General features: G+C 47.2%; 1 protein-coding gene and 1 long non-coding RNA gene across 6 annotated transcripts; one reads left to right on the top strand and one right to left on the bottom strand.

Annotated features, from left to right (window-relative positions):
- LOC309534365 lies at positions 1-5,459 on the bottom strand. Its single transcript, XR_014220630.1, has 2 exons — positions 5,348-5,459; positions 1-4,651 (listed from the first exon to the last, which is right to left on the bottom strand). It is a non-coding gene; the product is annotated as an uncharacterized lncRNA (long non-coding RNA).
- Positions 5,204-26,787, top strand: GMEB2 (glucocorticoid modulatory element binding protein 2). 5 transcript variants are annotated; one of them, XM_082226152.1, is made up of 10 exons: positions 5,204-5,425; positions 10,053-10,251; positions 12,481-12,578; positions 14,639-14,766; positions 15,011-15,114; positions 15,419-15,576; positions 18,897-18,968; positions 20,206-20,343; positions 22,199-22,321; positions 25,011-26,787. In XM_082226152.1, exons 2-10 carry the CDS (start codon positions 10,121-10,123, stop codon positions 25,655-25,657), a joined length of 1,599 nt encoding a protein of 532 aa, XP_082082278.1. In that variant the 5' UTR covers positions 5,204-5,425; positions 10,053-10,120; the 3' UTR covers positions 25,658-26,787. The 5 variants fall into 5 exon arrangements, with proteins under 5 accessions (XP_082082278.1, XP_082082277.1, XP_082082280.1 ...); XM_082226151.1 differs by having other exon boundaries at positions 5,205-5,425; positions 10,050-10,251; XM_082226154.1 differs by lacking the exon at positions 5,204-5,425 and adding an exon at positions 7,015-7,116 and having other exon boundaries at positions 10,050-10,251.

The following is a 26,787-nucleotide window of genomic DNA, read 5'->3' on the forward strand; positions in this document are numbered from 1 at the left end:
TTAATGGAACTGGAAATTCTTCGTTATGTATCCGTGCCTAGATACAGTTCAGTCTTAATAACATTTAGGTGTGCTACTGAAATGCATGCTGCTTTGAGAGATTATGAACCAAATTAACTGCCACAGCAACTAAAATTAAGGCTGGGGGAGGGAGGGAATCAGCTGAGAGGGACTAAGCAATGCTTAGGAGTCCCAGAGTGGCTTTACACATTTTCAAAGCTGAGTTGCCACATTTCCATATGCATATTGGTGGACCCTGCTCAGTGCAAGAGAAGATAAATTTTGCAATTTATCATTAGTAAATCCAAAGAAGGGCTACAACAGTTCTGTATCATATTCCAAGCACTAAATATTCCACTTATTTTAAGAGAGCCACAGACCTGCCTTTAAGGGGGGAGAGAGAGGTTGTAAGGACTTAATGGTCTTTGTACATGCATACTTAGGAAATTTTCATTTCAAGCACTATTTGGTTGCTGTGTTGTTGAACAAAGCCAGTGTTCTTGTTGGGGGAGACTTACTCTAAATCAGTGGTTCCTAATTGGTCGTCTGCATCACCCGCCCAGGGGGTCTGTGGCACCATTCACATAATAAAATGCACCCAGTGGCTGGGGCAACCCAGTCAGATGGGTGGGTTACTATTATTATTAAGAAAAAATTCGAAAGTAGGTGGTCCGTGACTTGGCTTTTGAAAAACGGGGGTGGGGGGTGAGTGTCCTGCAATATTTAGCTAATTGGGAACCACTTCCCTAAATGTCCTCTTGCAAAGTGGTTATTGCCCAAGAACTGCAATCACAGCATAAAGGAAGTTTCCTGCTGCTCCATGAACATCCTTATAGTAGCTCTAGGTATTTTATTGATTGCCTGGCTCAAATGGCTCCATTCAGGTACACTTATAGCCAGCAAGTACTACATCACTAAATGAATGTGGCAAAATTCACACACAAACACAGATACAAGAGACAGTTGGAAGTAAGTGGCAAGGAATGACTGTTTATGGCCCTGTTGATGTTACTGTATAGCAGATTTCATATTAAGGATCACTAATAAAGCTATTTCTGTGGTCTTGTCTCTCTTGAGCAATGACAACATAGGCACATCTCAGCAGTTTCTACAATCCATAAGCTTACTGTAATGGAAAGAGAGTAGTGACCACTGGATGCTAGAGGTGCGTAAGGTGTGTGAAGAAAGGATGCAAGCTTGCGGGATTTCTTATTCTAGTTAGCAGACGAGTGGATCAACTTTCTCTACAACTGATGGTATTATGGCTACACTTCCTTGGAAGGTAATCCAATCAAACTAAACAAGCTTACTACCTGGGCAAACATGGTTATGACTGAGCTAAAAGGCTGGTGAGCACCTTTCATATATAAAATGGAGAGACCTTCACAAGTGAACTGTAAAGGTTGCTGTTTGATAAGCATTATGCAAAAATATGACTCTAAAAGTAGGCTCCTATTCATGCAAAAGGAGGCTCAGTCTACAAAAGCGGACTTCAAAACACCTAGGTAGCTGTCCAAAATTAGATGGTGTTTCAGTTCCCGTACCCGCCCCCCCCCCAGAACTGCCCTCCTATTCCCTCCTGATAGTCTGTTTGAATGTTGTTGGCCTTGCACAAGATTCACTTCTTAGGATGCAGCATGTGCTGTCTTTGTCCTTTCCAAATAGACAGGAAAAAAGAATGTGTAATAGTGCCATGAATGGACTTTTCTCACTCTTTAAGATAAGCCTCGTCCGATTCCTTTAAATCTACCACGTGCATTTCATTGTCAAATTGAGGTTGTTGTTGTGCAAAGAAGTGATTAATGAGGAAAAAAAAGAAATAAACTTGGTATGAAACCACAACTCTCTGTTTTTATTAATTCATTTAATACAATTAGTTTTCCAGCGCAGCAGTTCTTTCTGGGAAGCTCTTCAGCTGCCTTGCAAGACAACACAATTATCAATTTTCTCCTATTCGAGCATGTCCTCTTCTCACTGTAGTGACAGCAAAGCCCCACTGTATATCCAAAAATAGCAGCAACTCACATATGCAGGTTTGAAGAAATATTAACCAAACTCCTTAATCAGCTTATGGAAGAAATCTCTCACTTAAGAAGTTGCAACCACATCCCCATACAGGTCAAAGCTTTTGCTAGACAGCCTAGAACACTGTCAGAGAGGGTGTCAGGAGTAGATCAGCAGTACCTCACAGTGTCAGTGAAGTTAACTCTATGCAAAGAAACAATACAGTGCAGGAGGCCAGGCCCAATGAGCACAGCAACTCCTCCCAGTAGATCTTGCTCCAGGGAGGCAGATGTGAGCACTGAAGGTACCCACCTTCCCACAGCTCCCTAAGTCTCCTCCTACCAAAGCAATCTGGAGGCTCCATCTTACCTGACTTTGCTCCACCCTCTTCAGGTTCTGGGAGACTAAGGGGGAGGGGAGCTTGTTGCAGCAGGAGGGGGAGACCCCCTGGCTTCTTCAGCAGCCTGACATCATTGCCTCTTGGCCCCTCCTCTCCAGCCTCCTCTTCTGCTCTGGGTCTCCACTGCTCTCTGTCACACTCTTCCTGCCCACGAAGCCGGTTACCTCTTCAGTTTCCAACTCGTCCTTCTCCCAGTCTGTTCTCTCTTTAACTCATCATCGTCCCATCACTAATCCCCTGGCTCTGAGACATCTTCCCATGAGGATTCCCCAACTAGTGCCTCCTGCCACTCCTCTGTGTACTGCTGGTCCATGACAAATGCTGCCCCAACAGTGTGATCCTGTGCATGACTATTAAGATGTAATAAATCCAGTAAATTCAATGTAGCCTAGATTAAAATTGTTGCCTAATAGAGCCCAGCTCCTCTGACTGGGCAAGTGGTAGAGCATATATTTTGCATGCAGAAGATACCAGGTGCAGTTCCTACATTTCAAAAATAACGTGGAGGGAAACCAGTGAGGAACTGATTTCTGGATACAAACTCTATAGGAAAGACAGGGAATGGCATATGTCACTATTTCCATCAAAGAAGACATGAGTCCAACAAGTTACGGAAACCCAAAAGGACCTGACTCCTCAAAATCACTGTGGGTTGTGATACTAAGCTGAGTACTAAGGCTATTGTATAACACTAGCACCCTGACCTTTATGTATCGTTTTTTGTTCTCCTTGGATCAGGTCCTGTAACAATAAGGGTAAAAATGACTTCAGTAATCCTGAAGCAGCCTGTCCCTGAAGAACATTGCCAAAGGCATGCTATCTGGAAGAGAGAATATCTCTCTGTTTGTTATGTCATTGCACATGATGTTTTTCTCTGCAGCAAAACTACATTCATGGAACACTTGCCGAAAATTTACCTACCGGTATCTTGAAAAGTCCACATCCTTCTGTATTACATACCCAGTGTGCCATTGCTATACACTAGTCAAGGGAGGTGCAAACAAATGTTTATTGGCCCACAGTCACTCCAACATATGAATAAATAGAGTACTACTGTCACTCAGAACACCAATTCAACTGCCCTGAAGGCTTGCTTCTCTTCCCTCCTATTCTTCCGAGTTCCACTTGATTTTTTTTTACTTAAATAATAATATATTATTAGTAACATATTAACATTCAGAAAAGGCAAAATTCTTGGGAGACTGTGAATTAACAGATTAATTATACAAGGATTGAAGGGTGCTCTCCAATAAAAAGATGTCTCCAAATGAACCACCCTGATCTCACACTCATAGTATTTTCTCTTTTTCAACTAGGTTGCATGGCACCTGAGCTGAAGCTGTTCAGTTTGCTTCCACTACTGACAGCCTATGATAGGATAACATTGTCACTGATTCTTGTAAACATGGCTTCAGCCTCTGGAATCTTCACATAGGCCTTCACAATCCCTGTGAAATTCTATTTCATGACAGATTAATTTTCGTTTCTTGTTCTCGTGTTTTTTCACAATTTGGAGCAGAAAAAACACAGCTGTTTCAGAACCCTTGTCCTTGGCAATAACAGGACAGCGTGAGAGGGTGTTTTTTTCTCAAGAAGAGGACTGAAATACATGGGTGATTCATCATCCACCAAGATTATCATTATTACCTGCTGCAACACCAAGATTTAAAGCCTTGTCTGAAGTGTTAAGGCTTTGAAGTCATCAACAAAACAGCAATACCATGATTACTTTGTAACATGCTTGACCAGATCCATTAAGTAATCTTTCTTTGGCGATCACTCATAGCTGAATAAGATTGTCTTCCATAAACACGGTTTTAACAATGAGTCCGTAGGTGACTGTGGAGGCCAATTCTGGATCCACACATCCTTCCACAGTGGGGACATTGATTTCCGGGCAGAAGTTGATCACGGTGTGGGTTTGCCAGGCGTGCCTTCCTCTTAGCACGTTTCTCCCTTGCGTCCTGAGTTCGAATGTCTTCAAAGTCGATGACACCTTTAACAGCTGGATTAAGTAATGCAAAGCTTCTGGCTCATGGAACACTACACCTTGATTTCATTTGAATACATATATGAATATAAAAATTGTTTCCTGTTTGGCTTGGTGTTTAAGTTACACAAGATGTGCAGTTTTTAATTTTTCTCATTCCCCAAATTTTAATCGAGCATTTGTTTGGATTCCCCCCCCCCCCTTTGCTACCTACCCTAAACCTTTGAGGAGGGAAGGCGGGAACTGATGGCCGGACTCTGTAATAACATTGGGGGGGGGGAATTGCATGATGTGTAAATACCCTAAAAAAATAAACCAATTCCTTATCAGCTTTTTTTCCCCATATATCAATTTTTGCAACGCGCACCCTCGACGTTATTTACAAAACATGCACTTGCGTATCGAGTTTGCTTTTGAATCGCGAATCCCCAGAGGCGGAGGACGCTGCTCATTGGGCAGCGCAGAAAACCGCCTAAAGAAATAAATAAAGAAAAGCAAAGCAAAAGCACGCCGCCCCGAGGATTCACAGGGCGCGCTCCCGAAACCCAAGCGCGCTCTCGCTTTCTCCCTCTCTCCCGCCAACGCGCGCGAAGCCAGCTCTGCCCCTTCTCCGCGTTCCACCTCGCGCAGGCGCGCTGCGCTCCCGCCGGGACTTATTTCACCCCGGCGAGCCCGAAAAGAAGTTGAGAGCAGCGGCGGCGGCCTCCCATATCCAACCCCGCCCTCGCCGTGTCAAATAAGTCTCGGCTAGGTAGCTGGAAGAGAGCGGGGGGGGGGGAGGGGAGGAGGCCTGCGCCTGCGCAGAAGGGACCCGAGGCGCCCTGCGCGCGCGCCGCAGCCCAAGCTTCTTCCCTCAGAGATATATATATAGACAAGCCAAGGCAGCCATTTCCCTTCAGACAACACCCCCCCCCTGCCCGCCCGCCCCGCGGGGAAAAACAAACAAAACCCACCTCCTCCTCCTCCTCCTTCTTCTTCTCCACCCGCTCGGACGGAACCCGAGGCCGGGCGTCGGACGGCAAGCGGCTGAGGTAAGGCAGCCCCTCCCCGCCTTCCGTCCAGTCCGTCAGGTCCCTGCGGAGCGTCAGGACGTGACGGCGGCGGCGGTAGGAACGCTCGGCCGTCACCCTCCCCTCCCCTCCCCCCGCCGCCCCGCATTTCCCTCGCGCAGCCAGTGGCGCCAGGCGCGCGCGCGCCCGCCCTCCTCCTCGCGCTCTGCGGCGGCGCCCCCCCCCCGCCACGCGCCTCACGCGCTGCGCAGAGACAGAAGGGGGGGGGCGGGCGGAGGAAACACGCGGTCCCGTGCGCGCGCCTGCAGTCGGCGTCGTGAGCCAGCATTAAAGGGCTGGACGGCTTCTCCCCGTGTGGACGGGAGGATTTCTTCGCGGATCTTTCCGCGGAGGAGGAGGAGGAGGAGGAGGACCTCGCGTTTCTCCTCACTCCAAGGGGAAGGCTCGAGGGAGGCTCGTGCGTGCGTGCGCGCGCTGTTGCAAATGCGCGCCTGGTGCACGGAGGCTCGCCAAATATAAGTCTTGTTTATGTTTACCCTTTAAAAAAAAGCAGAAAACTTATACCGCACTTTTCTCAATGGCGATTATTTATTTAACGGAATTTGTATGCCGCTTCATGGCCCTCTCAATGTGGTTTGTTTGCAACAGTGATAGCGTGTTGTTGGCACTCATCTATGTGTCAGGAATAGACATGGGAATAGACATGGGAAGGCCTGGGGGGGGAACCCGGGAAAGATTTGATAATACTTAAATAATACCTTAGAAAGTATTATGATAATGCAAATCTCCTGAAGATTTAGATTGAATCTTGAAGTATAAGGAAACTATCAAAGTAAAATTTCTTTTGATAAGTAACAGAAAATAATAATAATAATGAAGTGCATATAGATTAATAAACTGTAAAAAGTACAATGAGGTGAATCGGAAGTTAATGATACGTTGTTATTGTCTGTGTTTGCTTGTATGGGTTTTTTGTCCTGTTTGTCAAAATAAAAAAATTCCTTCCAGTAGCACCTTAAAGACCAACTAAGTTAGTTCTTGGTATGAGCTTTCGTGTGCATGCACACTTCTTCAGGTATCTGAATAAAGGAATTTCCCCCCTTTATTCCCCCCCCCCCAAAGCAGGTCGGGGAAACCGAACCAGGTCGAGGAACAGCGGGATGGCGGCGCTGCGCCTCCCTGCTGTCCCCCGAGGTTGTGGGGCTGGCTGATGTCTGCCTGGTGCGTGGGGCGCTCTGCTTCAGGGCGTCCTGCCCGCCAGGCAGCAGGCTGCTATCCACAGCGTGGGGAGCCCTGCGGGGAACTGCGGATGTATCCACGCTGCGGATGTCTGCCTGGCACGAGGGGCGCTCTGCTTTCAGGGCGCCTGACACTCCGGGAAGCAGGCTGCTATCCGCAGCCTAGACATCCCTGTGGGACCTCCCGCAGGGCTGCCTACGCTGCGGATGTCTTCCTGAAGCCTGGAGAGCAAGAGGGGTCTGTGCGCACCGACCCCTCTCGCTCTCCAAGCTTCAGCGAAAGCCTGCATTCGCCCCATAGGACGCACCCAGATTTCCCCTTCGTTTTTGGAGGGGAAAAAGTGCGTCCTATAGGGCGAAAAATACGGTAAGTGGCATAGTGTGCTTTCCAATATGAGGTCCAACCGTTGGAGAGTTTTACAGCGCCTGCTGTGGCTGTAGACACCCATACGGGAGAGACACGTTTTGTTGCAGGTAGGGCGGAAGAAGGCGTCCAGTTGGGCAGGTGCAGATGTGGTGATTCTCCCCTCTGTGTTCCTCCCAGTGGTCATTCCTCTTCTGGTTATGATACAGATATTAGTACTACAAGTGCTTCTTCCTTTTTGCAAAGTGCAGGAGTACAGTCCCCTCCTCCAAAGGGCCTTGCAACCTGCAGTTTTGAAAGAGGGGAGGCAACAAAATGAGATTTAAAAATTACAAATAATTTTGAAGCAGGTTTTTTTAAAAAATAAATCAATCAAAAATGAAGACCATATCAATGTTACTCTTTGTATAGCGCCAACTGGTGCGCACTGTGTTTTCCCAAAAAGGAGAGAACAGGTCACTGCAGCAGTTTACAATTTGACATGGCAGAACATAAAGGAAAGGGGTTAATAAAATTAATGACTTCATACGGGCAGAGTTTAAAACAATCTCAGATTGTTAGAATAGCCAAAATACATTAAGGCAGTAGCATAAAATAAAAACCAACAGCAGAAAGAGCATTCGCAAAGCTCAAAAAGTACGGGCAAGTCAGGTTTTTTTTGGTAGTTGCTGCATGCAATATTTGCAGCAAAAAGGGCCTCTGCTTGATTAACATCAATCTTGCACCTATTTTGTGAATCTCAATGTCTGCATATAAACCACTGTGGGGGGGGGGATAAACCACTTCATTTCAGGTTATTATGTAATACTGTAGATAGAACTAGTGGCAGGCAAAGGAAAAATGAAATGACTGCAGCTTTTTAAACTTCCTTCTATGTCAGATTGCTAAAGTGTTGTAAGATGGTGGACCAAGCTAGTTGTATTTTGTTCATCCCACAGTATGCGGTTTTTCCAGTTTCTTCCTCTTAGGTACCGAAAGCATATTTTATCTGTAGGTCTCTTGAAAGGGTGAGTGTGTATTAACCTGTTTCACAGATTCTTCCAGTCTGCCTTTTGCCGGATTCAGTTCACCTGCACATATCTGGAGACGTATGTCACCCTTTCAGACTAAATTGGGGTCTTTGCCAGGAGACAGAGTGGGCAAAGCAGCAAACATGACTGCAGTGTCAACCAGGCCATACAGGAATGACTGTGGTTTTGGGTTTCATAGACCTTGCAGACACAAACCCTTGAATGGGTACCATTTGCTGCATACTTGTACTTCTCTCTTTAGTTTGCCCAGGATCCCAGGTTGAGCACTGGATGTCATTCTTAAATCTTAGTTTTAAAAGAATGCTCAGATATTCCCTCTTTTTAAATCTGCTTACTCAGTTCATTGCTTGTGGATTGTCAAATCTTGCTCAGCGTAGGCTGCAATGGCTGCTGGTACTGTTTTTCCTTCCTCTTTTTTCCCTTCTTCTGCTTACAGCCTCATAGCATGATATGGTGAGTCTGCCGCATATCTAAATGTTGTATACAGTCTCTTTCCCGTCTTCAAATGCACCCCATCTTGACTCAGTGCTATAGTGCTGCAATTGTAGTGTTAGGATATTTCCGTTCCACCTTAGAAGGGAGCAGGCTTTGAGAGTCAGAGTCTGCATATTTCCTGTTTCACAGGATGTTTCTGTTGTGTCTTTTGTTTTCGCTCTCTGTGTCTGGAGACACTGAAGCAGGCAGTCATGTTTTTCTTTGTTCTGATCAACGCTGAATAAAACTTGTAAATAATGCTCTCCTGCGTGCAACTTCTGCTGTGAATTATCTGCTGATAGAATGTGCATGAGCTCTGGAATGTGGCAAGCTATTTCTGGAAACTCGTGTCGCTAATTGCTGATACTGTATCTACGGGAGATCGATGGATCGTCCGGCAGCCGGCTTGGGGGCCATGATGGACTTTGTCTCCCTGGCAGTATCCCAACATTTAGTACCCCAAAAAAATCTTTAATAAAAATTATTTTTTTAAAAAGAAAACATCCTCCTTGCTTTTACAGGGGACAAAAACCTCTTATGACACATTGCTGATTTTAAACTTTGTTCATTGGCTGCTTACAGTTTACTCGTTTTACTTTATTTCAGCCTTGCATATAAATCTCACATGGACACACAAACATTGCCAGATACATGGCTATATAGTGGTTTATTGTAAGAGGATTTCTAAAATGCTGTCTCATTTAAAGAATAAAGCAGTGTATAATAATGTCATTAAAATATTGTAGAGCAGAGTAAATGACAAACAGTGAATTAAATTAATTTTCTAAAAGTGCTTGCCAAAACTATATGGGGATGTGCATGGTCTATGAAAAATCCATTATTGCGTAAGCTCCTGAAACTGGTTGCTGGTTAGTAGCAGGAGCCATGGTGTCTGTATAGCCAATGGTCAGGGATGACAGAAGTTACAGTCTAGCAACATCTGGAGGGCTGCTGGTTCTCCATTCCTGCATTAAAGGATTAAAAGGGCTTTGGAGAGTCACTGCCAAAGTAGGCAGTACTGAACTACGTAGACCGAGGCTCTGACTTGGTATAGGATAGTTTCATGTATTCAGCTTAAATGTCTTAACTCATCCGACAACCAGTGTACCTTGCTTCTCTGCCCCCATTGCATCCTTCAGTAGCTATCCAGCAGAGCTTTTCTGTGCGTTGCCTGAGGTATGTTAATATCTACTCCAGGGAATGGAGTTTTAAACCGTTCAGAATCTCACTGTCTTTTAGAGAAGTATTTTGGCTTCTCTATCACATGCACAAGCAGCCATCTGTTTGGGATCCAGTTCTCTGGCATTTAACTCATCTAAGATGTGGGCTTTCACAGAAAGAGCCACTCTGTGCTTGTTCTGTTGAGCCATCGTCCTCTTAAGCACCCTGTCCTTCTGAAATTGCACTGGATCTCATTTCCAAGTGTGTAGCATGTGTGCGCGCTTCTGATTCCTTTTACATTCAGATGTAGAAAACCAAATATTCCGCTGGCCAAATCGGCAGAGCAATAACCTCTTCACTCTTTGGTTCTGTAACAGCAGAGTGAAGATTCCAGGAGGGGCTTTCCCCGCATTGTTGGTGCTTGCTTGCCATACGTGCCTTCCTGCGGATGGCAACCCCAGATGTGAGTGTTCACATGGAGGAGGTGGTGGTGGTAACGACTCCAGACAACATGGCTGACAGCAGTAACATGGAGGAGGTGAAAACGGTGCTAGTTACCACCAATCTCTCCCAGCACAGGTAAGCAAACGGTCATTATTTAGCCTCTGGGATGGCTGACGTTAGCATTGTAAGCTGCTGCACACACCCTGTTCATTTCACTTCAGTTTGGATGGGAGAAACACAATTCAGAACGTATAACATTTAAAGGAAACCCAAAGCAGCCTCTGTTAGATAAGATTTGCTCAGTTTATGTACAGCTTCACAAAAAAAGGAGTCTGAAAGCAATTTACAGGGACAACAAAATGTAATAAAAATGCATTAAAACTAAACATATATACAGTGGTACCTCAGGTTACATACGCTTCAGGTTACAGACTCAGCTAACCCAGAAATAGTACCTCGGGTTAAGAACTTTGCTTCAGGATGAGAACAGAAATCGTGCTCCGGTGGCAGCAGGAGGCCCCATTAGCTAAAGTGGTGCTTCAGGTTAAGAACAGCTTCAGGTTAAGAATGGACCTCCGGAACGAATTAAGTACTTAACCTGAGGTACCACTGTAGTTCATTCACAAAAATCACCCAACAACATAAAATGGGGGGGGGGGGAGGATAGATCTGCATGCTGTACATATCACAGTGAATTGATTTTTGTTATTAAAGGGAGCAAGGAGAACCTCTTCGTGAAACCTCTAGCATAGGGGTGTAGCACCTAATCTGGCTAGAGAGCTGCACAGTTTTCTTCACTCCCTCTGCCTCCAACCTGTGATTACCCAATGTCACAATGACTTAGAAGCATAGTATTGTAGAGTTGGAAGGACCACAAGGAATCTTTCACCCAATGTGGGGCTTGAACCCGCAACTCGTGAGATTTGGAGTCTTATGCTCTCAGGTGCCTGAACGGGTCTTGCAGAGCACTTTGCAAGGGGGTTTTGCAGGCACTGCTGATTGACGGTGCCTGAAGCACTCTTTCTGCTGAGCCAGGTCTTTTACCTGCCCCACACCTGAGGTTACAGGGCAGGTGGGTGTGACTTGGCTGAAGTGGCCTCCTCCATGGACTGGAAGTTCCCCACCCTTGCTTTAGAGAAGGCTTTTAGCAGGCATGTACATCTAATGCTTGAAAATGGAAAGAAATTGAACAGAAGGTCAACCCTGGCTGTTTCTAGCATGCCAAATTTACCATTGTGAAATGAGAAGGAACACTCTGAGGTCAGCAATATATGTCAACTTGATGACAGCCATACCCAAATCCAGGAGTCGAGGGTTTGTGTTCTCCAACCCCACACCCCTTGGTAGTGGAAGTGAAATAAGTGGAAGGGTCTGCTCTGTTGGGCAGGCTACTGGTCCTTACATCAGGCTTGGTTAATCCTGCCTGTCAATCACAGGAACTAATGTTGTACACCATTTTCCCTTTCTCTGTTTGAGGAGGGCTCTGAAGCCACAGTAGTTTACTAGGCTACATACCATTTAACCTCTAGTTCTTACTGTAATTCCTTCTGTGTTGTCCTTTGCTTGGGAAAGAAACCTTTCTAGTGATCAGTAAAAGTAATTTCAGGAGTAGAGGCAAGCCTGCTGCTTCCATGGTGCTTGTTTCCATCATCTTCTTGCCTGCTTGATGAAACCTCCTGTGGGGGGAAACTTTTGGAGCATGACTTCTATGCAAAAAAATCTGAGCAGTGCTTCCACCCACGAGTTTTGTCATGGAAACCAGCCGTGCAAGGGTTTTTTGATGGTAGGATTAGGTGGATCTGCCTGAGTAATTGCCATCTCCTTGGAAGAACAGAGCAGCGCTGCCTATGCTAGAAGAAATGATATTATTGGGTGTCATGTGGAGAGTTTGAGACGTGCTAAATGAATTAAGATCCGTTCCTCTGCCAGAATTGCTATAAACTCTACCAAGATGCCTCTAGATTCTAGGATGTTTAGCAGAAAAAGAACACACATCTTTTTAAAAGGTGACAACTATGAAATTGTTGTTAAATACCTAAAGATCGGGTCCTCAGGCTTCAGAAGCTACTTCCAGTGCTGCATTTCTAAGCTTCGCAGCAGTGCTTTAATCCCTTACAACTGCTTTTCCTTCATGCTTAATATTGTTTTAACCATATGAATCCGTGGGTTGCAGTCTTGAAATTGCTGCACTGTGTACAACTTTGTTTTTCCAGGGGAAAACAACTTCCTACTTAAGGGGAAGAGCTGCATTTTTGAGTATTATAGCTGGAATCGCTCTGGAGTCATTCTCCAGAGCAAACCTTACCATAGCACGGGCAGCTTCCCCATTTCTTTTTAACTGTTTGTGTCTTTATTTCTTGCTAGCAATGACCTAAATGAAGACACCCTGGAGACGGAAAATGCAGCCGCTGCAGCCGCTGCTGCTTTTACAGCCTCTGCACATTTGAAAGAAGCCCTGTTAGGTAAGTGGGGTGAGTAACAGAGGCTTGCCTCTTTTGTACCACAGTCACTTGCATTAGCAGGTAGCATTGCCAGCAGAAAGGCTCAAGAGCACTTAGGCTGAGGGGTTTCCAACTCTTGTTTCCAGCTCCTGGAATGAGCATTCTGAGGTTGGGGAAACTGCTGGGGATCTGTCCTTTCCTGAAGGACAGTGGGCTTCTGTGTTCCTAATAGAAGACCACTAATGTATGGGAGGGACGCGGGTGGCGCTGTGGGTTAAACCACAGAGCCTAGGATTTGCTGATCGGAAGGTCGGCGGTTCGAATCCCCGTGACGGGATGAGCTCCCATTGCTTGGTCCCTGCTCCTGCCAACCTAGCAGTTTGAAAGCACGTCAAAGTGCAAGTAGATAGGTACCGCTCTGGCGGGAAGGTAAACTGCGTTTCTGTGCGCTGCTCTGGTTTCGCCAGAAGCGGCTTAGTCATGCTGGCCACATGACCCAGAAGCTGTAAGCCGGCTCCCTCGGCCAATAAAGCGAGATGAGCGCCACAACCCTAGAGTCAGCCACGACTGGACCTAATGGTCAAGGGTCCCTTTACCTTTACCTTTACCTTTAATGTATGGGAAAGTCACATAGGTCAAGAACAGGACAGGGAGCCTGTGGCTTCCCAGATGTTGGACTCCAGATCCCATCAGCTCCAGCCAGCATATTCAGGGATGATGGGAACTGTAGCTTAACAACATCTGAGGGGATCTCCCCAGCCTTGATGGAGGCAGTAACTTTGTTCCTGGCCCCTGTCACCATTTGCCTATTTTATAGGTGTGCATTCGTGGGGGGGAGAGATTAAGGAGCCAGTGTTGTGTCCAGGTGCTGAAGACCATCAACCCTGGCTCAAGATATTCACCGTTAGTTTTCCTTCCTATTCCACGGCTCCCTTCCTCCTCCTATATTGTTACACTGCATACCTTGCTGCCTGTTTCGCCTCACTACTCCTTTATTCTGGAATGGTCCAACTTTTCCCCAGGTGCCCCATGCAAACCCCTATACTGTAGGGGTTCCCCCAACCCTCTCAATCAGATTTTGGGAGGACACGGTGGTGGCGGCGGCAGCGATGATGTCCAATCATGCAAGTGGAAATCCCTGTGCTGATGGAATGCAGTGGTTGAATGCCACCCTTTGACCCCCTTGCTGCCCCAGAGGTTTGTGCCCCATATCTCTCTGGTTTGAGAACTTGCGTATTCTTAAACCAATCAAAGTTGGCTTAGTCAGAGTTACCACTTTACCTGTTGCAGGATAGGTAGAATGCAAAAAAATTGTTGCTGTTGTTTAGTCGTTTAGTCGTGTCCGACTCTTCGTGACCCCATGGACCAGAGCAAGCCAGGCACTCCTGTCTTCCACTGCCTCCCGCAGTTTGGTCAAACTCATGCTGGTAGCTTCAAGAACACTGTCCAACCATCTCGTCCTCCGTCATCCCCTTCTCCTTGCGCCCTCCATCTTTCCCAACCTCAGGGTCTTTCCCAGGGAGTCTCTCTTCTCATGAGGGGGCCAAAGTATTGGAGCCTCAGCTTCATGATCTGTCCTTCCAGTGAGCACTCAGGGCTGATTTCCTTCAGAGTGGAAAGGTTTGATTTTCTTGCAGTCCATGGGACTCTCAAGAGTCTCTTCCAGCACCATAATTCCAAAGCATCAATTCTTCGGCCTTCTTTATGGTCCAGCTCTCACTTCCATACATCACTACTGGGATGCCCAAAATAGAGAGGCCTATTAGGACAAAAGCAGTTTGTGTGTTTCTAATTCAGGCATCTATGTCTTTACAATTACCACTTTGTTAGCTGCTCAGGACATAGAACAGTATCTCCACGTTCATTGGTTGTACCCTACGATTCTATGTAAATAACTTGATAATTGTAATGTATCTCATTTATGGGAAGCAGTTAATCAGGCTGGTGCTCAGTAATAAATACTTTTTCATCCTGTTTTCAGTTTTCCTCTCAACTGTATTCCAAACTTCTTTTGCCAACCAGGAATCAATGGTTGTAACCTTTTCAAAAATTTTTATCTTTCCCGATCCCTCTCCCTGAAGTGAAGATGGCTGAAGGTGATGATTGTGTGGAAGCTGAGATAGTTTATCCCATCACCTGCGGAGATAGCAAAGCCAACCTAATATGGAGGAAGTTTGTTTGCCCCGGTATCAATGTGAAATGTGTCCAGGTGAGATGGCTTTATATCCTGTAATGTGTAACATTTCCATTCTCTAATCTTACGTATTGCTTGTAAAAGCACACAGATCCCAGCCCCCACGGTCTCATCATCTAAATTTTTAGAAAATGAGATGGAAAGGAAGAGAAATTGGGAGAAGAAAAAGTTTGCACGTGACTAGGTTTATAAAAGGAATTACAGCAAAATACCTTTAGAATAATTAACCTATACCACAACATGTCTCTCTTCCCTCCAGTATGACAACCATTTGATAAGTCCCAAGGAATTTGTCCATTTGGCTGGCAAGTCCACCTTGAAGGACTGGAAGAGGGCAATCCGGATGAATGGGATCATGCTAAGGTTAGCCTGTTTCTGAGAGTGCCTGTGTGTTCCTGCCTGTAGATGCAGAACTGAAACGTATCTTGTGGGGCATGTGTGTGTTCCACCGCCTCTTGCCTTAGGGAGGCAGGATTCACAAGGCCCTAACCTATGCCATCAGGTATCTAAATTAGGTGTCCATTGGGTATGTCTCCTAGGTAGGCTTCATTGAAATGCATTTCGGTACAGCTAGCTGAAGCATGAACATGCAACTTGTGAGTTTTCAGGGTGATTTAAATAATAATAAAGCAGAGATGGACGTTCACGTTGGTTTCGTGTGTTTTAGGAAGATCATGGATTCGGGGAAGCTGGATTTTTACGAGCATACGAAAGTTTGTTCCAATACCTGCCGAAGCACTAAAATCGACCTGACCGGAGCCAGGGTGCCCCTAACAAGCCAGACGTCAACAGAATACATACCTCTCACGCCAGCCTCTGCAGATGGTAATGTGAACTGCATTCCACTAGGCCATGAATTCTACCGCTGGTTATGCTGGCTGGAGCTGATGGGGGTTGTTGTCTGGGAGTATCTGGAGGTCCACCAGTTGAGACCCTAATAAGGCTCGCTGTACCTTTGTTAGAATGATACAGAAGAGGAATATCCTTGTTGTGTCTCCTTTTGTCACGGTTGCACTGTTGCAATCTTGCCAGTCCTGCGGGGGGTGGGGGGGTGGCAATAACAGCCCAGTGGAGGGTGGGTTATGAGGCTGTTTCCCTGTGCTGTTTTGAATTAACCGGCTGGTTCTTGGCTGCAATCTTCTACTAGAACTGGAAGAGACTCAAATATTTCTGTGGTCATCAATACAGTCACCAACCCATTCATTCCATTGTCCCTGCTGATCAATCAACCCATGCTTTTCAGCTTCTGGGATATCATACTTAAGAGGACAGATGTCCCACAGAAGGCTGCCTGCAGAGCAAACAGCTCTGATCATTACTCATTTTGTGTGTGTGTATGTCCTATCCTGGGACGCGGGTGGCGCTGTGGGTAAAAGCCTCAGCGCCTAGGGCTTGCCGATCGAAAGGTCGGCGGTTCGAATCCCCGCCGCGGGGTGCGCTCCCGCTGCTCGGTCCCAGCGCCTGCCAACCTAGCAGTTCGAAAGCACCCCAAGTGCAAGTAGATAAATAGGTACCGCTTTATAGCGGGAAGGTAAACGGCGTTTCCGTGTGCTGCGCTGGTGCTGGCTCGCCAGATGCAGCTTTGTCACGCTGGCCACGTGACCCGGAGGTGTCTCCGGACAGCGCTGGCCCCCGGCCTCTTGAGTGAGATCGGCGCACAAACCCCAGAGTCTGTCAAGACTGGCCCGCTCGGGCAGGGGTACCTTTACCTTTACCTTTACCTTTATGTCCTATCCTATCTCCCAAATAATATACCGTATTTTTCGCTCTCTAAGACACACTTTTCCCCTCCTAAAAAGTAAGGGGAAATGAGTGTGCGTCTTATGGAGCGAATGCAGGCAGGAGGCTCTGCTCAGCGCACCCTTTAAAGAGCCGCGTGGAGCGTGTGTGCGGCTCTTCGGGGCTCTTTAGGAGATGAAGGCTCCCCTTACCCGGGAGAGGCTGTGCGCGGCTATCCCATAAGCCAGGACAGCCAGCGGGATCGCTGCGCAGTGATCCCGTTGGCTGTCCTGGCTTCTGGGATTCAGAATATTTTTTTTCTTGTTTTCCTCTTCCGGAAACTAGGTGCGTCTTATGGTCTGCTGCATCCTATAGAGCGAGAAATACGGTATCCCTCTTTGAACCCCTTACAGGTTTGTTAGGCTGAGAGACAGTAACTTTCCCAAGACCACTTAGTAAGCCTCCCTGCAGAGCAAGCTGTTGAACCCAGGTCTCCTTTATTCGAGTGTTGCATGCTACCCACTACATCACACTGGCTTTCAACTCAGCCAAGGGAGTACAGTCATACCTCGGCTCCTGAACGTCTTGGGAGTCGGAACGTTCTGGCTCCCAAACAATTGAAAACTGGAAGTGAGTGTTCCAGTTTACAAACATTCTTTTGGAAGCCAAATGTCCAATGGGGCTTCTGATTGGCTGCAGGAGCTTCCTGCAGCCAATCAGAAGCCATGCTTTGGTTTCTGAACATTTCAGAAGTCAAACAGACTTCCGGAACAGATTCCATTCGACCTCCGAGGTATGTATTGGGGAAAGCCAGAAAAACCTTGGCATCGGTAGCCAGTCTTCCTAGGGGCAGGTTGGTACTCACTTGGAAGCTGGCACCATACATGCTTTGCCATGTCAAGGAGGTATGCCAGCTGAAGTAACCAGTTCTAGGCTAAACGAACCAATGGTCTGACCTGGTATAAGGCAATTCCGTATTTTCCTACACCAGTGGTGCCATAGCTCTGTAGAACACGTGCTTTGACTACGTGAGGTCCAAGTTTCCATCCCTGGCATGAGTGCTGGGAAAGATTTCTGCCCGAGACCTTGGTGAACTCATTGTAATAGAATAGCAGGTGGACCTCTGGGCTGAGTACAAGTAGTTATGTGAATTTGCCTGTGTACACATGTATGTGTGTTTAATTTTAATACTTTCATAGAAGTATAAACAGCCACCAAACACTTGGTGCAGCTCCAAAGGGTGTCTTCCTATGTTGATAGTTTATTTCTGATTCCAAGTATGGGGATCAACCAAGCTCTGTATTGAATAATGAAAACACCAATATTGAGACCCAACTCCATGGTACCCTGCCTTGAAACTTGCTGACTGATCTGCTGCTAGTCATGGTGCCCTAGCTTGGGGTTGTCATGAAGAAAAAATGGAATCTCCTCATGGTTTGTGGTTCCAGGGTGGTTTATCAAATAAAGCACAGTGGTGCCCCGCAAGACGAATGCCTCGCAAGACGGAAAACTCGCTAGAAAAGAGTTTTCCGTTTTGGAGGTGCTTCGCAAGACGGCAATGTCTTGCGAGTTCCTGCTGGTTTTTTCCCCTCCCCCCCTTTTCTAAGGCGCTAAGCCGCTTATCAGCTGATCCGATCAGCAGATAAGCCGCTAATAGCGCTAATCCGCTAATCTGTCAATGGGCTTGCTTCGCAAGACGAAAAAACCGCTAGACGAAGAGAATCACAGAACGGATTCTTTTTGTCTTGCGAGGCACCACTGCACTTTGAAGCCTATTTGGCATTAGATGGCGTATGAATTAATAAAAAACAGTATAAAGGTAAAGGGACCCCTGACCATTAGGGTCAGTCTGGGGTTGCGGCGCTCATCTCGCTTTCTTGGCCGAGGGAGCCGGCGTACAGCTTCCGGGTCATGTGGCCAGCATGACTAAGCCGCTTCTGGCGAACCAGAGCAGCGCACAGAAACGCCGTTTACCTTCCTGCTGGAGCGGTACCTATTTATCTACTTGCACTTTGACGTGCTTTCGAACTGCTAGTTTGGCAAGAGCAGGGACCGAGCAACGGAGCTCATCCTGTCGCGGGGATTCGAACTGCCAACCTTCTGATCAGCAAGTCCTAGGCTCTGTGGTTTAACCCACAGCGCCACCCGCTGCACTACAAACAGCCCCTACAAACAGAATGCTAAGATCTTGAGAATTTTGTTCGAAATTTGTGCTAGTTTTAGAAATGCGAGGAAGATGTCTCTTTGGTTTTGACTGGCAATTGTACTGAATTTGTAGAAAAACTTAACGCAACTACAAACCAAGATAAAGCAATAGAAGAATGGCTATATCTTGGAAGGGCACATCTTGACTTGTTTCGCCAGCATGCCAACAAAAAAGGGGTTTTGTTGATGATTTCTGAATTCTGATTTTGTTTCAATCACAGTAAATGGGTCTCCTGCCACGATCACCATAGAAACGTGTGATGACTCCACGGACTGGACCACTGCTATTGGAGGTGATTTTCACATGCAGAGCGTTCCTGTGGCCTGGCCTCAGCCCACTACATCTTCTGTGCCACCACTTCTGTTCCGTATTGGCTGCCTAAATCTGAAAGTCTTGTGCGAAGGATGTTGCATGTAGGTTGCCAGCTGTGTGGCACTGCCATCTCTATGCATAAGGCCATGCCTCAGTGGCAGAGCACACACCTCGCGCATGAAAGGCCCCAGATTCTGTCCCTGATATCTTCAGATAGGGTTGGAAAAGACCCCTATCTGAAACTCTAGACTGTAACTGGAGCAGTGGTCTACAGTGGTGCCCCGCAAGACGAATGCCTCGCAAGACGGAAAACTCGCTAGACGAAAGAGTTTTCCGTTTTGGAGGTGCTTCGCAAAACGAATTTCCTATGGGCTTGCTTTGCAAGACGACAATGTCTTGCGAGTTCCTGCTGGTTTTCCCCCCTCCCCCCCTTTTTCTAAGCCGCTAATCCGCTTATCAGCTGATCCGATCAGCAGATAAGCCGCTAATAGCGCTAATCCGCTAATCCTTCAATGGGCTTGCTTCGCAAGACAAAAAAACCGCTAGATGAAGAGAATCACAGAACGGATTCTTTTCGTCTTGCGAGGCACCACTGTAATTCAGTGTAAGCTAGCTTTTGATGCTTTGTCTGTGATTCTGTTCATCTATTCGCGTAACACTGTCTTGCCTTTGGCATGCTGGTAGTAACATACTTAGGAATAACTTGTTTTACTGGTCCAACTTTTGCTGAAGAAGGAGGCTGCATAACTTGGGAAATTGCATATTCTAAAACCGTTCAACGTTGGCTCAGTCAGAGTTACCACATTACCTGTCCTGCATTAATTGCAGCTTGCTTTTGTACCAGATTCTGCTGTAAAAACTGTTCCTGGAGTCTACCACTTCAGACCGCAGGTGAGCAGTTGCATAATTTAAAACTTCCCTGTGTGTGAAATAGCTCAACACCTGCAGAACTCAGAAAGAAGAGTTCTGTTTGGCATGCAAGTTTTCTATTCGTAGGGAATGGGGAGAGGAATTAAAACACGACACCCCTCCTTTAATCTGAAGTGGTAGACTCCAGGAACTGTTTTACTATGTGACCTCTTGCTTGTGTGGTATCACTGCAAGGCTCCTCTTTGGCAAATGTTATGTTCCCGGGGTGAGTCGATATCGAACATTCGGTCAGCTTCGTTCCCCCTGCCACTTAGCAGGTTTTTCAGGATTCTCTCACTTTCTTCCAGATGATACATTTACATTTTGGCGAGGTCTAAAGGAAGCCGGTCTTTTGGAAGAGGTGATTACCGAGTTCCATGCGGAGCTCATGGAGACCATGAAGGGCCTGCAGCAGAGGATTCAGGAGCCCCCCTTGCAACTCAGCGGTAAGACCTGGCTTGCAAATAAATGGCGTTTTTTTAAGTCTCCTTGTTTATAGATCACTTGCATTGCTAGTACATCTAAGGAGCGCAGAGCGTTAGAGGTAGTGCTGGCAGTATTGGGAAGCCTGGTTTGTAACCAGCGTTTTGGACTTTGCGGTGTTTATTTTTTATTTTAGCATTTGCTATGCACTTTCTGACTTAATAATACAGGTATTAGGAAGTTGATGGAAGAAGATTCTACTCCAAGCATTTAAGGGTTTATGTGTTACCTGCTTCTGTAGCTGGTGAGTGGTGCAGGATTTGGCATGCTGATTTTTCTCAGCTTTCACTTAACAATAAATCTACTAGTTCTCATGGTTTCAAAGAATGATATCTTCTATACATTGCAATACCAGGGGCGTCTTGCATATGGCTCCAGGTAGGTGGGATACAGAGCTTTAGTGACCTGCCCTGTGTCTTGTTCTTTTTTCTATACAGTAATGGCTATTACAGTGGTACCTCGGGATGTGAACGGGATCTGTTCTGGAGTCCCGTTCGCATACTGAACAGAACGTAAGACGCAACTGTGTGGGTCGCGTTTCGCCACTTCCGCGCATGCGTGTGGCGTCATTTGGACCGTCTGCACATGCGCGAGCGGTGAAACCCGGAAGTAACGCACTCCATTACTTCCAGGTCGCCACGGAGCGCAACCCGAAAATACTTGTACTGAAGTGTGTTTATCCCGAGGTATGACTGCATTTTCCCACCTGTCCATGCCTTTTGCTGCACTTTCCTGCCTCCTTAGTCAATAACCAAAACTACAGTATTCCAAATTCCTTCGTAGCCTGATTCTGGGATGCAAAATATATCATGATGATGGTGATTTATCAGTGCAGTTAGTGCAGCTTATTCTGTGTGCAAAGCTCAGAATCTGCGTGGTTTGGTGGTAGAGTACAAACAGCTGTATATATCACCAAATGGAGGTGCATCATAAAAATCATACCTCCTTTTACTTTACTAAACATTCATTGCTGATACTGGAGAAAATAGTTTTAAATAACATAAGCATCATTGGAAAGTATCATATCATACCATTAGGGATCTGGGATTTATGGGTGGGCTGGGGTTGCTGTTTTATGCTGTTTTAATTGAGTTTTATTGGGACGTGGGTGGCGCCTAGGGCTTGCCGATCAGAAGGGCGGTGGTTCAAATCCCCGCAACAGGGTGAGCTCCCGTTGCTCGGTCCCTGCTCCTGTCAACCTAGCAGTTTGAAAGCACCTCAAAGTGCAAGTAGATAAATAGGTACTGCTCAGGCTGGAAGGTAAACAGCGTTTCTGTGCGCTGCTGTGGTTTCGCCAGAAACGGCTTAGTCATGCTGACCACATGACCTGGAAGCTGTACGCCGGCTCCCTTGGCCAATAAAGCGAGATGAGCGCCGCAACCCCAGAGTCATCCACAACTGGACCTAACCATCAGGGGTCCCTTTACCTTTACCTAATTGAGTTTTAATGTTGCTGCCCACCCTGGGACCTTTACATGGAGGGTGGATGAGAAACACAATTAACAATAATAATGAGCGTGTATGACACTTTATAGAACATCATAAGCAGAAGAAAATGATTTGGGTCCCTGCTCCAAAGAACTTGCAACTTAAAGGCAAATGGAGTGACACTTACTTAGTCTTCACTGGGTTGAGGAAATGGGAATTTAAATCTTGATAAATAAAAATTCCAGCATTGTGATCCACTTTTTCCTTCCCTCTCCCATCTCTACAGTAAGAAAAATAATGGGTTTCTTTAAAAAAAAACACCCCACATTGTCATGCTTTTCTCATCAGTCAGGGTTTTTTTTAACCTGTTGCTTTCCCCCCCCCCCCCAGATGCTGTCTTGCTCAACAATACAGTCCAGAACTTCGGCATGCTGGACCTGGTGAAGAAAGTTTTAGCCAGTCACAAGTGCCAAATGGACCGTTCCCGAGAGCAGTATACGCGAGATTTGGCAGGTACAGTTCCTTAGTCCCAGACGCTGCAGTTCCATTATCAACTCTATTGAAACCTCCACAGGAGGACTTTCTGAAGTCAGTGTGCTGTTGCCAGAATCGCGAAACATAGTACAGTACTAGTGAAAAGACAGCATGGTATTGGGGGTTTGCACATGCCAGCATCGGCATCCATAAATTGTGTCAGCTTCTGATTCCCTACATCTGCCATCTAGATGGCAAGAGCGGCAGGCAGGTTATGCACAGGTTCCACATGGCTTGTAGGAACCGAGGGGAAAGTAGCACGCAGGTCCTGAGAAATGCTATAAGCTGGGTATTGCCATTTCCTTGTCGTAGAGGCAGTCCCATTGTGCAGAAAAGCATTCCCTTTCATCTTGTCTGAAATGAATGGATGTGATACTTTCTCTTCTGCACATGTCCCCCACTGCAGTATTTCACAGCTCAATCCAGTGTGACCTGTCCTGACGTCTCAGCAAAGTTTTTTAAAAAAGCACAGCCCTGAATTCCAGTTGCCCTTCAGAACGTGATCCTCAAGGATGATTTGGTGGTCACCTATGAATCTCTCCTGCACAACTAGTTGATGACACAACAAACATACAGTTGTCACTGGTTTGTTGTGCAGGCTCCAGACATGCCCCTCCTCAAGTGTTGCCTAAAATGCACGTGTGTCGCTAGTTTACCGGGTGCCTGTGATGTCATTGGTGAAAAGTCGGCTCTGTTTCCCCTCCACTGCTGTAAAAAGCTAAAGGTAAAGGGACCCCTGACCATTAGGTCCATTCGTGGCCAATTCTGGGGTTGCAGTGCTCATCTCGCTTTCTTGGCCGAGGGAGCCAGTGTACAGCTTCCGGGTCATGTGGCCAGCATGACTAAGCCGCTTATGGCGAACCAGAGCAGTGCACGGAAACTCCGTTTACCTTCCCGCCGGAGCAGTACCTATTTATCTACTTGCACTTTTGAAGTGCTTTCGAACTGCTAGGTTGGCAGGAGCAGGGACCGAGCAACGGGATCTCACCCTGTCGCGGGGATTCGAACCGCCAACCATCTGATCAGCAAGTCCTGGGCTCTGTGGTTTAACCCACAGCGCCACCCTCGTCCCTCCACTGCTGTACCCTGTTGCAATTATCATACCAGTACTTGGCCTGCAGAGAGGACTCTTGCAGGGGAATTCTTCAATTCGGTTTTTCCTTTTCAACCTCAGCTTGACTCACTAAGCAGGGGCTTCTCTAGACCTCACCTGGAGACTTGTCCATTTTGTCTCCTGAGCTGAAGAACACATCACCCCTCCTAAACAATGATGATTACAAGGATACAGAGAGAAACAGCAACAAAGCTATTTCTTCCCGCAGCAGGGCTGTCTTCCCTTCTGTCTTCCATTAAGTGTGGCCTGTGTGTTTCAGTATTACCTTTGGATTAGAGCTTTCTCCCATGGCAAAGGTACGGCTGGGTTGTGGTGAGATTATTGTGTTCAGACCAGGGAGTTCCAGGTTCAAATCCCCTCTCAGCAGTGAAGCTCACTGGGCCCTTCACATGCATTCTGCCTCTCCTACCCTCACATGGTTGTTATGAGGATAAACTGGAGAAGAGGAAGGAGGAGGAACGGTGAAATAAAACTGTACAGCGGTACCTTGGGTTACAGACGCTTCAGGTTACAAACTCCGCTAACCCAGAAATAGTACCTTTGGTTAAGAACTTTGCTTCAGGATGAAAACAGAAATCGTGAGGCGGTGGGAGGCCCCATTCGCTAAAGTGGTACCTCAGGTTAAGAACAGTTTCAGGTTAAGAACAGACCTCCGGAACGAGTTAAGTTCTTAACCCCGAGGTACCACTGTATATTAATGGAGGGGTGTTGAAAACCAACGGCAGTTAATTAATAAATTGCTTGGGTAAGCCTGTAGAAAACTCAGAGCATTGAGACAAGTGTGACTCTAGTTTAGGCACCACATTTGTTCAGCAATACTTTTCTACCCCAACTTGAAGGGAAAACACTTCAGCTTTCTAGTTCTTTAACTTGATTGGGGTGGAGGGGGGTATATTTCACCGTAGGTGCTCCTGCAGCATGTTTTGCTTAAAACATTGTTCACATCAAAGCCACCTTACAGTCATACCTCAGGTTACGTCCGCTTCAGGTTACGTTCTTTCAGGTGGCGACCCGGAAGTACCGGAAAGGGTTACTTCCAGGTTTTGCCACTCACGCATGCGCAGTAGCGCAAAATGACGTCACGCACATGCGCAGAAGTGGCAAATCACAACCTGCGCAGGCACGCCGCTGCGGCTTGCGTTCTTTTCATGTTGCGAATGGGGCTCCGGAATGGATCCCGTTCACAACCAGAGGTACCACTGTACAGGTTAAGAAATTAATTCGTTCCGGAGATCCGTTCTTAACCTGAAACTGTTCTTAACCTGAACCACCACTTCAGCTAATGGGGCCTCCTGCTGCCACCGTGCGATTTCTGTTCTCATCCTGAAGCAAAGTTCTTAACCCAAGGTGTACTATATCTGGGTTAGAGGGGTCTGTAACCTGAAGCGTCTGTAACCCGAGGTACCACTGTATTTTAAAGCAATCCTTGCCGTGCCATACCACAGTTGCCGTGTCATTTAAGAGGAGGTCAGCCTCTGTTACTGGCTGTTTGGACTTGGTGGGTGCCCTTGCTTATCCACTGCCCTTTCTTTCTTTCTTTCTCTCTTCCTCCAGCTCTGGAGCAGCAGTGCGATGAGCACCGGAAGAGAGCGAAGGAGCTGAAGCACAAATCGCAGCACCTCAACAACGTGCTGATGACCCTGACGCCAGTCTCCATCCCGTCCCCTCTGAAACGCCCCAGACTGACCCGAGCCACCTCAGGGCCTCCCGCCATCACCTCCCAGCTCCTGACTCAGTCGGCGCAGATCGCCCTTGCGCCAGGGATGCCGGTCACGCAACTGGCGAACCTTCCCATAGGCAAAGTGGTCTCCACCCTCCCAGCATCCGCTCTTGGGAAGACCACGGCGCAGGTGACCTCTGCTGGCTCCCCGGCTTCTCCACTGCTGGGCGGATACACTGTCCTGGCCTCTGCGGGCTCGACTTTTCCCAACGCCGTTGAAATACACCCGGATGCTTCCAACCTCACGGTCCTGAGCACAGCAGCCATACAGGATGGCAGCACTGTGTTGAAAGTGGTGAGCCCCTTCCAGCTGCTCACCCTGCCAGGACTGGGCACGGCCATTCAGAACGTTACGCAAATGTCTCCCAGCGGGAGCACCATCATGACTGTGCCGTCTAGCATTGTTGAGGGCACCACAGCCAATGAAGACCATACAACCATCGAGGTCACCACAGTGGGGGACGAGCCTGAGCAGAAATGAAGCGGGGGCTTTGACGCACCTTCCGAGGTGTGCTCTGGGCTCACACGGCCGTCCCTCTGAGGAGGAGGAGGAAGGGAAGGGGGCACTGGGCGTAGAGAAAGGGAGGCAAGATCGGCTAATGGGAGGATAGTGAGGTTGGGATCCTAGAACAGAGAGAGGTCTGGAGGGGAGGACATCATTAAAAGCTGCAGCCCTTCTATCCTCGGCTTGTTAGCGCTGTACCATATCTGGCCACCCCCAGCTGGAAGAAGGAGCATGTTCGGAGAGATGGAGGTAGGCGAGACAAGGAGGAGGAAAGCTTTCCAGAAATTACAGGGCACGCAGCCAGAAGGACCTTTTCTGGGTTCAGGCTGGGCTGTGTGTTGCGTCATGCTCGTGACTGGCTGCTTCTCTGTCAGGTGGGGGAGAGCGGCTGAGAAGACCAGGGCTCTGGCAGGTGGACTCGGGCAAAACGCTCCGGAAAGGGTTTCAAAGGCTTGCTTGCATTTGCTCATTTCTAAATGCAGTGGCAGGCACAGCCCTGATCTGCCCATATTACTGGCTGGGATAAAATTGCAACGTGAGCCTCAGGACCTGGGGTGTTCAGCAGGAGGGTTTGCATGCAGGGCCGGCAGAAACCCATTTGCATAGGAAAGCCCATAACCTCCAAAGCATATGGGCGTCTTTGTATACCTTCATTAGAACATCACACCTTCCAGTCCTTCCTGCTATGAGGTTAGGTGCACAGGGGCTGTCATTCTGCTGAAAGTTGAATGCCTGAGCTTCTTCCATGTCAGCGGAGGGCTGATTCCATGTCCACTTGCCCTGCCAGCTGCTGCTTCCAGTGAGCCTTATCCCCTGTGCACAAGCACCTCAGACCGCTGTATCGTCCTTGAAAAGGGCATTTTAGCCAAAAGGGTGTGCAGCGGGAAAGGAGAACAAAAATGTTCAGCTCCTGAGCTAGCTTTGGATTGCTCCAACTGGCTTGAGGGACTGATAACAAGACAGTATTTTTAAAAAAAGAACCAGCAAAGAAGTGCTTGGGAGGAAGACATGCTGCTGCCAAGGTAATGGGTTCTTGCACTGAGGCTTTGTCGAGAGCAGCAAATGCAGAGTTCTTGAATAACCTATTAAATATTTTTGAACGCATA

This window comes from Podarcis vaucheri, assembly GCF_965113315.1.
Source record: "Podarcis vaucheri genome assembly, chromosome: 6".
NCBI classification, from domain to species: domain Eukaryota; kingdom Metazoa; phylum Chordata; class Lepidosauria; order Squamata; family Lacertidae; genus Podarcis; species Podarcis vaucheri.